Genomic DNA, 12,578 nt, shown 5'->3' with positions numbered 1-12,578 from the left:
GGCTTTCAAGGCCTCATCAGTGGTGGAGTGGAAGAGACCTTCACCATCGAACAGGAGGTCCTCAATCCGAAATTTCACATCAGGCTGTAAAGAGGTACCTCTTAGCCAAGCGTGACGATGGAGGGCGACAGAGGAGACAAGGACCTTTGAGGAGCAAGTGACAGCATGATGGACTGAATTGATCTGCTGTTTTGAGATCGTACACATTTCCGACAAAGCCCCTGACAACGTGGGACGGCGTTCCTCTGGAACAAACTACAAGACAGGACGTACTGCATTCGCCACATTAAAAGCATAAGCCGACAGGTAAGTCTCAATATGAAGGTTCATAGAGTTGAAGGAATACATCCTCTTCCCGATAGCATCGACGTTGCGACCCTCTCGATCGGGAGGCGCCAAGTGGCGGGCAGATTGCTTCGATTTCGAGGAAGAATATACCACCATTGAATTTGGCAGAGGCTGACTGAAGGGAAACTTCCCCGAGTTCTCTTGGACCTTATAGAGAGCTTCGTATTGTCTGGAGACCGGGGGCATCGAAGCTGGATGGACCCATGAGTCTTTAAGGGCAGAAAGGTGGACCGGCAGCAAACACAGGACCATAGAAGGTGGGAGGTCGGCCTGAACCAGCTTGTGGACAACATCGGTCACAGCAGGGGACTCAGTGGAACCCTGGACTTGAAGCACAGAGGTCATTCTGGTCACCAGTTCCAAATAAGCCTTCAGGCCCTCAGTGGGGGAAATAGAACCCGAGTGCCGAGGCTCCTTGTCGATGTGGGGAACATTGAGCTCTGGGTCTCCCGAGTCCGAGTTGTCGGAGATCGACATGGGAGAGGACAGTCTCAGCGGTTGAGTGAATTAGCTAGTATCTGGTCATCAGGAAGGGGATGAAGCCGAGGTTCTGAGGGAGAACACTTTGGGGCATCCCTAGGTCTCAAGAGCTCAGGAGGCTGGTTAGGAGCCACAGAGTGGGTCGAAGTCACGGATCGAGAACGTTTGGCGTGATCCGGAATGTGTCGATGCTCAGTACGTTCAGAGTGATGTAGCTGATCATAGTGGTGTCACTGAGGAGTAGGAGACCTCAGATAGTAGTAAGGATAATATGCAGGCCAACCTCGTTCATCAGGAGACCAGTATTGGCCATCAGAAGGTGATCCCGAGGGGGAAGGTGACGGACGATGAATGAGATGCTTTTGATCGTATCGAGAGCAAGATCGAGAACAGCGGCCGACAGAATGCTCCCTGCCCTCCAAATTGTGGATTGGGGTATGGGAGTGTGGAGACGGAGATCGAGAGTCCCGGTGAGATGACAAGTCGGGAGGCGATCTCGTGGGCTAACCCAGAGGAATAAGGCCAGACGCTGAAGAGAGCGTAGGCGATGGTGTCAGAGGCCACAAAGTGGACTTGTGGGACACAACAGACACAGCAGGAGTCAATGTCGTTAAACCAGTGATGACGACCGGGTCGACAGCCGAAGTCGAAGCTGATGTCGAGGGCTTGACTTTCGATTTTGATGGAGCCTTATCCTCAGGCCATTTAGGTTTTAGCTTTGGTGCCTTCGGAGCCCCATCCGATCTTTGAGGGACAGAAGAATGAGAAGTGGCCGAAGCCATGGTAGGGCGCAGAGCTGCCTCTAAAAGCACAGCTCTAAGCCGAGCCTCCCTATTATGTCTAGCTTGCCTAGTAAAACTAGTGCAATGGACGCAGCTATCGACCCTATAGGATTCCCCCAGACAAAGAAGGCAAAAATCGTGACTGTCATTTGAAGGCATCTTTGCTGGGCAATGACGAAACACTTTAAAAAACTTTGTTTTGCCCATACAACTCTCCTCCCCACATACCGAATTGGGGGGGGGGGGAGGAAGAAAGAAAGAAAGTGAAGAAAAAAGGTCTGTTTTTTGTTGTTTTTTAGAAATAGAGGGGAAAGAAGTGAAGTGAAGAAACAAAGACCGAAGAAGGCAGACAAACAAATATACTCAGCTGAGGCAAAATACGGAGAGCAACAGGAACGAGGTGTGAACACGCAGGCGGTCGAAGAAGAACTGAGTGGGAGGTGGCTCTCCCCCCACTCCAGGCATGCGCAGTACGTGCCTGCTCCCCAGGGTGGGAAGAGAGCCTGCCAAAAGGTTTCTGAGGCAAACCTCTAGAAGTTTCTCCAGTCGAGGTCGTGCGCAGGCCCCCAACCCATGTGTGGGACCACGACGAAGATCTACTGTGTTGACTTTGGGCTAATCTATCTTTCTAGGCCATATCTATCCTACAGGATTGTTGTGAAGATAAAATGTGGAAAGGAGAACCATATATGTTGCTCTGAGCTTGTAAGAGTAAGGGTGGGATAAACAGTACGAAAACATCCCCCTCTGTCGCCGAAATGGTAATTCTTTCCACAGCTCTACACCTTGAATGCCTACCAGCAAATAATCACAATTGTTCCAATATTCAGATCTCTTAGTGACCCTTTTACTGTTTTGGGTAGACTCTCCCCACCAATTCATTTTAGCTGTGAGACTTATCAGGCTAAAATTGAACGTGATTCTAGTGCATTCATCTCTGTTTTGGTTCAGGCTCTCTCTGTAGTGAGTGGAGTCTCATCTGACGAGGTGTATGCCAGTAAGGCATCTTGCCCTCCCTCCCCCAATCTTTGCATTATTGTGAAAGATAGGAAGCAGCACTGAAACATTATACAATGAAGGTGGAGACTGTCTCAAAGCTATAGGTGTTTGCATTTTTCTCAGGAGCTGCATTTTTCTCAGGAGCATTTTCTCTGCTTTTAATGGAACATGAAAGGTAGGCTGTTTTTTAAAAAGGAAGTGGGCTGATAACCCCCATGCTTCTGGCTGCCTCCTTGGAATTTTAAGTGAGGGGTTTGGGCCAGCTTGGAGGGTGCTTATCATCAGAACTGTCTGGAAGACAATGAAGCAGCAGGTAGCCTGCATGGCTAATGTTAATGTGACATTTAAGGTACCAAAGGTGGGTGGGGGTCAGAGCCATTGAAAACATGGTCATACCTCAGGACTAAAGGAAAAACAAATGTATATACAAAAGTGACAGATGATGTCTTGTCTGCCTCCTACTCACTGGAAAAAGCTGCGAGGCCATGCTTCTGTATAAAATGGAAAGCTCTTAACATGCATGTGCATGCAAGTATACATACCACTCATGTGGTATAAGGGCTAGACTTTTGGACAAGGAATAGGGAAACCTAGAGTCAGATCCCCAGTCAGATTTTGGGCATAATCTAGAGGTTGTTAGGATAAAAGAATAAGAGAGAACCATGTACACTGTCCTAAGTTCATTGGACTCAGGGCAGGATAAAAATGTAACTGACTGAAGAGGCTGGCATTAACTTAGCCTGAGTGTTTTTTATGCTACTTGAATAGTTTCATTTCATTTTGTTCCTTTGATAGCTTGTAGGCAAGTTTTACTTTTGAACTGCTGACTTTAATAGCACTGGAAAAGAAGTACTAACTTACCCCAGGAGAGGTGGCAACTCTGTTCATAAGCTAGAGTAACTCTCCAAGGTCCCAGTTCCAGGCACTTGAATTGAAGTTGCAGCTAGGATCTTTGTTCAAAATTGCAATTAATTGGAATATTGTATGGTTTTGATCCACAGTGGAGTGATAGTAACTTGGAATCCTATCTCTTTAGGAGGCCTATGCTGCGCCTTGCAGTGATCCTTCTGTGGTTGTAGCCTCTGGGGCATTTGTTTACATGGGATGCTGGGATCTGCAGTCTCTCTGGGTTGTTTTTCTTTGCTGCAAATAAAGATCTCTTCTCAAGAGATCTGTTTTTTAAAACCCACAAAGATCTTGGAAAGTTAGTCTCGGCAGTACCTAATTAATTCCTCAGAATTAGTTACGGGAAAACCTGTTACAATTTATTTCTGAGAAGCACATGTACTACAGAGAAAACAACTGGAGCAATCCTTTGCTTGTCCTGAATTGCTACATCTGTTCAGAGCAGGGGTCAGCAATTCATAATTAAACTATGTCAGCACTCAGAGCAAGAGATCAACAAAGAGGCCGGCTAAAAAACCTGTTTGCATAACTGAAAATATACAACTTAACATTACTGATCAATAACATGGTCAGTAATAATCCATAATTTATTTATATTTATTTATTCATTTTATTTACTCTGTTTGTACCATGCCTTTCTCCTCAGTGGGGACCCAAAACAGCTTACACAGTTCTGCTCTTTTTTGTTTTGTTCTCACAACAACCTTATGAGGTAGATTAGGCTGAGATAGTATGACTGGCCCAAGATCACCCAGCAAGCTTCCATGGCATGTGAGGAATTTGAACCCAGGTCTCCCAGGTATTAGTTCAGTACTTTTAACCACTATACCACACTGGGATAAACCTGCTGCTCAAGCACTGAGGTTTGTAAGTCCTTTATTAGGAAGTGGTACACATGATGTTTAACAATAAGTAATAAATGTAAAAAGAGCACTGATATAAATCTGTGCATGCTTTGCACTAGATTACTGGCAAATCTTCACTTCTATCATGTCCTTTTCTTTTTTATTATTTTTATTGTTATTGTTATTAATTAAATTTCTGGATTGTCCAATCCCTGAGTACACAAGGCTCTGGGCGATTTACAACACTTAAAAACAATACAAAATACAGATTAATATCAACAAATTAGTTATTCTTAATTTAATAGTGTCCAGATGGCATCCATAATTTAATCTAAAACCTACTCTGGGCTGTTCTTCTATCTCATGGGCAGCTTAAGGAGGAGTCCAAAGCGGGCAGAATGGAAGAAAAGAGGGGGCCAGCTATGATGGTTAGCCATTGTTGTCCTCAGTCAAAAGCCTGGTGGGACAGCTCTGCCTTACAGGCCCTGCAGAATTGTATTAAGTTCTGCAGGGCCCTGATGGAAGTTGGCAGAGAGTTCCAACAGGTTGCAGCCAGGGTGCTCTGGTCAAAGACAGCCAGGGGCCAGGGATCACCAGCAAATTGCTCTCAGCAGATTGTATCTCCTGGGGACATACCAAAGGAGACGGTTCCAAAGATACGCAGGTCCCAGACTGCTCAAGGCCTTAAAGGTCAATACCGGCACCTTGAATCTGACTCGGTATTCCACTGGAAGCCAGTGTAGCAGGTGCCGCACAGGTTGTATATGTGCCATCTGTGGCATTCCCGTCAGGACTTGTGCCGCTGCATTCTGGATCAGCTGGAGTTTCCGGGTCAGTCTCAAGGGAAGGCCAGTGTAGAGCGAGTTACAGTACTCTAATCTGGAGGTGACTGTTGCATGGATTACAGGGGCTAGGTCAGGGCGTGACAGGAAAGGTGCCAATTTGAATTGCATTTCCAAGAAGTCCTTTAGTACCATAAAACTATTTGCCTCCTATTCCTTTCACATACTGAACATTCTAGCATCCCACCTACCGCTCCAATCTTATTTTACAGATTTCATTTTCTTTCTTTTTTTAAGAGCCATATTTGGTTACATACTGACCCACGTTTGGCTGTAGAGCTGTAGACTGCAGGCCCTTGGTTCAGGCTGACTGTGAAACTTTGCTTTGAAAAGTTTGTTTTAACTGTTTCTAGTGCAGTTCTCTTAAGATTCCCCCCAGCCCATGAAATTTCATATGTTTTGTTGGCCTGTATAGAGTCATGTGTCCTTTGATGTATCCTTTGCAATTTCCAACTGAAAGTGTGCAGTAGCCTTAAAGAGAGAAATTAGGATATATTTATAGCTTGTGAGTAGTATGTTTATTTATTTCTTAAAGAAACAACGAAGCATCTGCCCAGTATAGGAGTAATTTCTTTGCAAGGTGGGGAAGGGGATGGGGGGGGGGAGATTGAGGTTTATGTTCTTTATCTGTGTCAGCATTTGATGTTTATCAGAATCTGATCTGTGTTCTCAAATGGCAGAGCCTCTTTTTGGAAAGGGTAGCTGTCTAGTGCAATTTTTTCATCAGGACAAAGAGCAAAAGTTCAAGGTCTCGCTGTTAACCCTATGATCACAGTGTCAAAACGGGAAATTTCCACATCACTAGGGAGCTGATGCCATCATTTTAACATACACATTTATCAAGCAATTCATCTTAGAGTGCCAATTTTCTTTGTTTGAGTCATTTAGGAGCAAAGGCTAATTGAGACATTCTGCTAATTATTAACTTTACATATTCAGAATGTTCATTAATAAAATAAGTCTGTGTCCATGGGACCTGATAACTGAAAAGACCAAAAACAGAGATTATGAAAAGATATGCTTCTCAGGTGCGATTCAACACATGTAAAGCTTGACCTCTCTTCAGGAAATGAAGGATAGTGTGGATTTCCCAGTACCATTGCAGCTACTCTATGTGAGTGAGTGCAACAGAATGGACACGTGCTGGGCACAATATGGTGTAGTGGTTAAGTGCATGGACTCTAGTCTGGGAGAACCAGGTTTGATCCCCCACTCCTCCGTTTGCACCTGCTGGATGACCTTGGGCAAGCCATAGTTCTGGCACAGCTGTTCTTGAAAAAGAACAGTTTCTGTCAGAGGTCTCTCAGCCCCACCTACCTCACAGGGTGTCTGTTGTGGGGAGGGGAAGGGAAAGGAGATTGTAAGCCGCTCTGAGACTCCTTTGGGTAGTGAATGGCAGGGTATAAATCCAGTGTCTTCTTCTTCTTCTTCTTTAACATATGGTGCTGAGATTCTGTCTGGGGTTGAGTGGGCTGTAATTGAAAGCTTGGCCTGTTTGAGGGTCCAGATTCAAACTGTAGCAGATTGAGTCAAAGATTTGAAGTATAACTGGGAAAGCCCCTGGCCTTAGATTCTGTAGTGATGTGGCCTCTGAGATCATGATACCACATTATCCGAAATAAGATTCACAGTCATACAAGATGGGCTGTTTTCAGCAGTTGCCCCTAAGTTATGGGATGCTTAACTGACTGAGCTCTGTTTGGCACATATTCTCCTGGCCTTCTGGTGAAATGTGGAGATATCTTTTTTCCAGTAGATCTTTGACCAGAGTAAGTCTGTTTTATTGCCGCTGGTGACCTAATATTATTTATTGTATGGCAGAGTTACACACAGGAAGCATATAATAATATAAAATATCTAACAAAGTAGATACAATGGGTATGCAGACAAATTGGACAATCCCCCAAAATACTAATATCTAAAATTTTCAATCCACTCAGTCACAGCAGGGGAGAGTACAAAGAGCTTCATCACAATCACATCTCCCTGGAAAGCACAACGCTCACATACCTGTGACAGATGGAAAATAGTTTGGCGGTCCTCATATTTTGCCCCATTTAAGCAATAAGTCTGCCCAACTGCCCAAGCCAGTTTGTATTCTGTTAGCCGTCTTCCATACTTTATGCGACAAGTCACATTCTGCAGGCCTCTTGTTGGTGTTTATCAGGTTATGGATATAGATTGAGAGGACTGAAGAAATACTGACGTGATATTTTGTAGCTTATCTAATATTTATCTTACATTATGGTTTTACTGTACTGATTGTTAATATTTTATAATTGTAAGCTCTTTTGGGTGCATTTTTGAAAGCAACAAGGTACAGTATAAAATGCCTAATATAATACAATTATTACTGTTGATGTTAATATTATTACTACTGCTACAAGTAACACCACTACTACGAGTTAGGTCTTGAAAAGAGGTGGCTTAAAGTGTGAATTTTAACATTCTTACTTCAAGCCCATGTAGAACTTGGTTCAGATCACCTTTTGAAACTTGTGTTTTGCCCTGCTGTTTCTGTGATTTAAACTTGCCTAGCAGCAGTGTGGACTCACAGTGGGCAGGTCTATAATGGGAATTAGGTGGAAGCTCTTGATGCAGCTGTCATGCCTGTGCTGGCAGTGGCCTAGGAGGCCTTGCTGCTAGGTAATTTTGAGAAAGGGCAGGGGCAGGGTTTGAGCGGGAAGGTTTCTAAGCCCTCTTATTCTAGCAGTGCCATCCTTAGGCATGCTACAGGATAGAGTTGCCAATTCTAGTTTGGGAAATCCCTGGAGATTTGGAACCAGAGCCTGGGGAGGGTGCTCAGCAGAGATATGGTACCATACAGTCCATCCTGTGATGCTGCCATTTCCTCCAGGGAATCCGGAGACCAATTGTAATTCCAAGAGAACTCCGGGACCCACCTGGACATTCACAACTTTACTACAGGATCTCAGTTCAAAATGGACCACATCACGCCAACCCCTCACGATACAGTTCAAAATGGAGGCCAGAATTAAAATTCCAGGTTGCTTGAGGCTGAGCACTGATCCTTTTTAGAAAATGAAACATAAGAACCAGCACTGAATGCTGCCAACAATTAGCACTGTCGATACATGGATTCTCTATGCTATATTTCACCAGTTGTTGTGACAATCCAGCCCAGCACTGGCTTTACAGTCTTTTCATGGCAGGTGCAGCTTAGCTCCTGTCTATCTGACAGCAAGCCTTTGCCATGTTATGTGTGTTTCTGCTGCAAATGTAGCAACTGGCACGTTGTGCAATGGACCTTGCTGCCTCCCGGAGTGTTTTTGTGTTCCAGGCTAAGGCTGGCTTCTCATTAGAGGAGCCTGCCAGTGAGGGGAGCCCCACTTTAGAGTAACAGCCTGGGTTTCCCACTCTAATTGCTGCAGTGGATTCCAGGCATGTTCCGTCATCTCTGTTTTCTGCCTGAGTGGGAATTTGAAATAAAAGGCCTGACGGTAGGATAAAGGGTGTGCTGGACATTGCAAAGCACAGCACATTCCACAGTGTCACATGAAAGGAAGGAGGGATGGGGCCAAACTGGGTGATCATGGGGGGGGGGGGGGCCCTTCATATCCCCAAACGATGCAACAAAGAAACAGACAAGAGGGGAGGTCAAGGAAGGGACAGGTGCCTTTAAAGGGAAAAAGTGCTGCAATACTCACTCACCTAACACCTCCAGCTTAATGTTCAGTTTACAGGAAGGGTGATAAACTAAAGGAGATTTATGGAGAATACGGAGGGGGGGGGAATCAGTGTGGGAGTGGCGTGGACAATGAAGAGGTAAAGCACATTTCAGACTTGTGAAATATCTTCATGGCCAGTTTTTACATCCTGTGTAACCTGAAAGCTTGCATCATGATTTTTAAACAACAGGCTAGTGTATTCAGTACCACTATAATGGACTGCGTAGATTCCCCATGCTTATTCTCTGCTTCAACTGGAAGATAAGCATAATAGCATCACCTGAAACAGGGATTTTGCAAGGACTGTTGCACAAAACCTTAGTGGGGCTTTGAATGTTCTCCTTCCCATTCTTCAGGTTCAGCATTAAATCACATAACCAGCATTACTAAGTGGAAACTGCTGTCTCTTAGCACAGATCAAAACTTTGATTAACTTAGAAAGGTGGGAATCAAATATAAGGGGATCCCAAAGCACATCTTGATTGGTGAAGCACTTAAAGTGATGGCTGACCACTGGTACTGCCCAAAATTATATATATCCAGGAAGCCTCTCTGGAATTTTTCATCTTTGTCTCAGTCCTTCCTCTCTCTGGATTTGCATTATATTCTTGTAACTTGCTTCTCTGCTCCCTGCCAAGAGGTTTCTCCCCACTACAACAGTCATTAGCATTTCTCAGGAGTGTATATGTCAAAGTGCTTCAATAGTAATTAGCACTAGTTCTACAGTAGTGTAGGACCAACTCTAATGCCAGACAAAAGGTCCCTGTCCCCCCCAAAAAAACAGTGTTGTTTACCCTGCTCAGTTACACATAGTGACACTAACATATAGTTGCCCTCATACTAGCACCAGTCTGACCAAACCTGCTCTTTTCTTCACAGGACTTGCATCTTCTGAACTGGGCAGCAGTTGCTACTCATCCCCGTGTAAGAACGGAGGGACCTGTGAGGATGCAGAAGGGAGCTACAGATGCCTCTGTCCTCAGAATCCTCTGTCCTATGTGGGATGGAACTGTGAGTTCCTATATGATGCATGTGGTGGACATGCTTGTCTACCTGAATGGATTTGCAGTGGAACCCCTGGGCAGTTGAATTACACCTGCCATTGTAGGCCAGGCCTCCTAGGTCTTGGTTGTAATTCTGAAGCTGATGTATGTGAGACTAGCCCTTGTCCGCAGCCTCACTTTCAGTGCATCACAATTACCAATGGATATGGCTGCCAATGCCAGAATGGAGACAGCTGCCAAATTCAATCCTCTCTTTGCTCCAGCAATCCCTGCCACAACAATGGTACCTGTATTGAGAGTGCTGGATGGTATACCTGTGAATGCCAACCTGGCCATGTTGGGACCCACTGTGAGGAAGATGTGGATGAATGTGCCTCCAGCCCATGCCAGAATGGTGCCATCTGCCTGGATAAAGTCAATGACTACAGCTGCTTCTGTGTGCCTGGCTTCCAGGGCTACCACTGTGAGATAGACATCAACGAATGTGCCTCCCGGCCTTGCCAACATAATGGCACCTGCCTCAACCAGATGGACCGCTATGTTTGCCAGTGCCTGCCTGGTTACACAGGTACTGCTTGCCCCCTGCTACTTACTGGATTTGGCTAAAGATCCGTCTTGATTCAGCAATATCCTTCCAGTGAGCAGTAATTATTTAGACAGCGTAGTAGTGTGAGGGCCTTAACATCCAGCTGCTTAGCATGCTACAGGTAGCCAGGGAACATGCTGGGGATGAGTATTGTTGGTGAATGGGGGGGGGGGAGCTGGTGCCTTCTTGCCACCCAACATCATATATCATCCAGTGGGCATTGGAACTCCATTAGGAAAACAGAGGAAATGCAGACGCCCATCTTGTATGTCCCCACCTGTGGAGGCAAATTGGATGGTGAAGAAGTGGGCATTTTCTGTAGTGGTGTCTCACATCTGGAGATTTTTCTCCTCAGAGGTCTTTCTGACACTGAATCTATTTAGATTTAAGTGCCAGGTGAAAATCCCCAAACCTCCAGGTTTTTTATTGGCTCATTTTCTTTCGATTGTTTCATCTGACCACGTAGGTAATCACAATCTTTATTAGTATTTATATCATCCATAACTGTTGCTGGTTTTATTACCTTTTTAGATTGGCAATATGCAGGATTATGGGTGCAGTGAAGGGGATGGTTAAATTTCTCTTGAAAAAACTCAGTGGATGGATTTCAACATATTTTAGTGTTGGGGAAAATTTTAGCGTTGGGCAAGAGAATCCTGTTCTTGCTTGGGAGAAGTGTATTTTATATCATCATAGATGCAGTGATTAATCAAGGTCTGCTTGAGTGTGAAGGAAAGAGATGTTGGGATCAGGTAGTTTGCTTTTGAGAGGGCTAGCCAGCTAACCCAGTAGAGGGCTGTAGATTAGCATTTGGCCAATCTGATGGCTGATGGGACAATGGAATGGATAGTGCGATAGCTGATCATGTAAGGAGACAGATGTAATCAGGAAAGAGAGGTTTCATGTTCTCTGGAATGTAAATAATCATAGTCCAGAAAGTGTCTCTAGTGAGAAGCCCCCTGTGACTATCTCTGCATCTAATTTAGGACACTGTCTCTCTGGACAATCTAGGTTGGCATTGATTCACTCTGCACCTTCCACTTATCCACTGAAGGAACATCCACAAGGGACTTGCTCTGTTCCCTCCTAGCACTGTTATCAGGATGGAATTAAACATGTATTGACCCCGGCCCCCACCTGGTACTGGTCAGCACACAGATGCCCTGGCCTTGCTCATCCTTGTAAATGAGCGGCAGCCCTTAAAACAGTTACATTGCTGTGAAGGAATGTCAGGGTGACTGGCTAAAGATTACCAGTGGGGGTAGATGGGGAGTTGAAACATCAGATGCCCCTTCCTCTGTTCTGAGTCACTGTGCCGAGTTGTGTGGGAGGCCAAGCCTGCTATGCAATGGAATTTCTGCTGAAGGAGAACAGAGATGGGGAGTTTAGAGGTGGGGGAAGATACTCTTTCAGGCAGATTCCAGGTTTCACTTTTTCTGTCTTTCTCCCTCCCTCCCACTGAAGCCTCAGGATGAATAAAAAGATTTTACAACCAAAATATAATGCATGTTAGTAATAGAAGTGATCAAAAATTCTTTATAAAAGCACCCTCAGGCAGACACTACTGAGTGACTAAATTAAAAATGCCTTCCATCAGAAGCTGCCATATACTGAATTAGACCACTGGTCCATCAAGGTCAGTATTGTCTGCTCAGTCTGGCAGAGTCTTTCCAGGGTCTGAAACTGAGTTCATTCATATCACTTACTCCCTGATCCTCTGAATTGCCAGGGATCAGTCTTGGCACCTTCTGCATGCCAACAGATGCTCTACCACAGCCAAGATGTAAGGTGACTGATTTTCACAAGTCTCCAGAGGCAAAGTGTTTTAGTAGTATGGACATCCTTCAAGAAGGCTTTTAATCATACTTTCCTTGTCTGAATAGTGCAAGGCAGCAATACATTTTAAAATTTCATAAATGAGAAGGCCAAAACTGGCATCTACAATGGGATGGCATTATCCACTGTCTGCATAGAATATGGGGGGCATGTTCTCTTGGCTGGTCTTGATCAGACTTTCTACCATAGCTTAACAGATTTGAGTATTTCAAGGATAAAATATGTTCCAGTAGTAATTATTTATGTATTTAGGGTCTATAA

At 44.7% G+C, this 12,578-nt stretch overlaps 1 protein-coding gene across 1 annotated transcript in view; it reads left to right on the top strand.

Moving 5' to 3' along the window:
* Positions 1-1,175: 1,175 nt before the first annotated feature.
* The window catches only part of CRB2 (crumbs family member 2), a 36,895-nt gene continuing 25,492 nt past the window's right edge, over positions 1,176-12,578 (top strand). Inside the window, exons 1-2 of the mRNA XM_015418413.1 lie at positions 1,176-1,263; positions 9,771-10,463. Of these exons, the coding sequence (XP_015273899.1) occupies positions 1,176-1,263; positions 9,771-10,463 (781 nt within the window). The remainder of the gene's footprint in view (positions 1,264-9,770; positions 10,464-12,578) is intronic.

The sequence above is a fragment of the Gekko japonicus genome, unplaced genomic scaffold (genome assembly GCF_001447785.1).
Source record: "Gekko japonicus isolate JY-2015 unplaced genomic scaffold, Gekko_japonicus_V1.1 scaffold127, whole genome shotgun sequence".
In the NCBI taxonomy this organism is placed as follows: domain Eukaryota; kingdom Metazoa; phylum Chordata; class Lepidosauria; order Squamata; family Gekkonidae; genus Gekko; species Gekko japonicus.
This window is presented reverse-complemented; position numbering and strand designations above follow the sequence as displayed.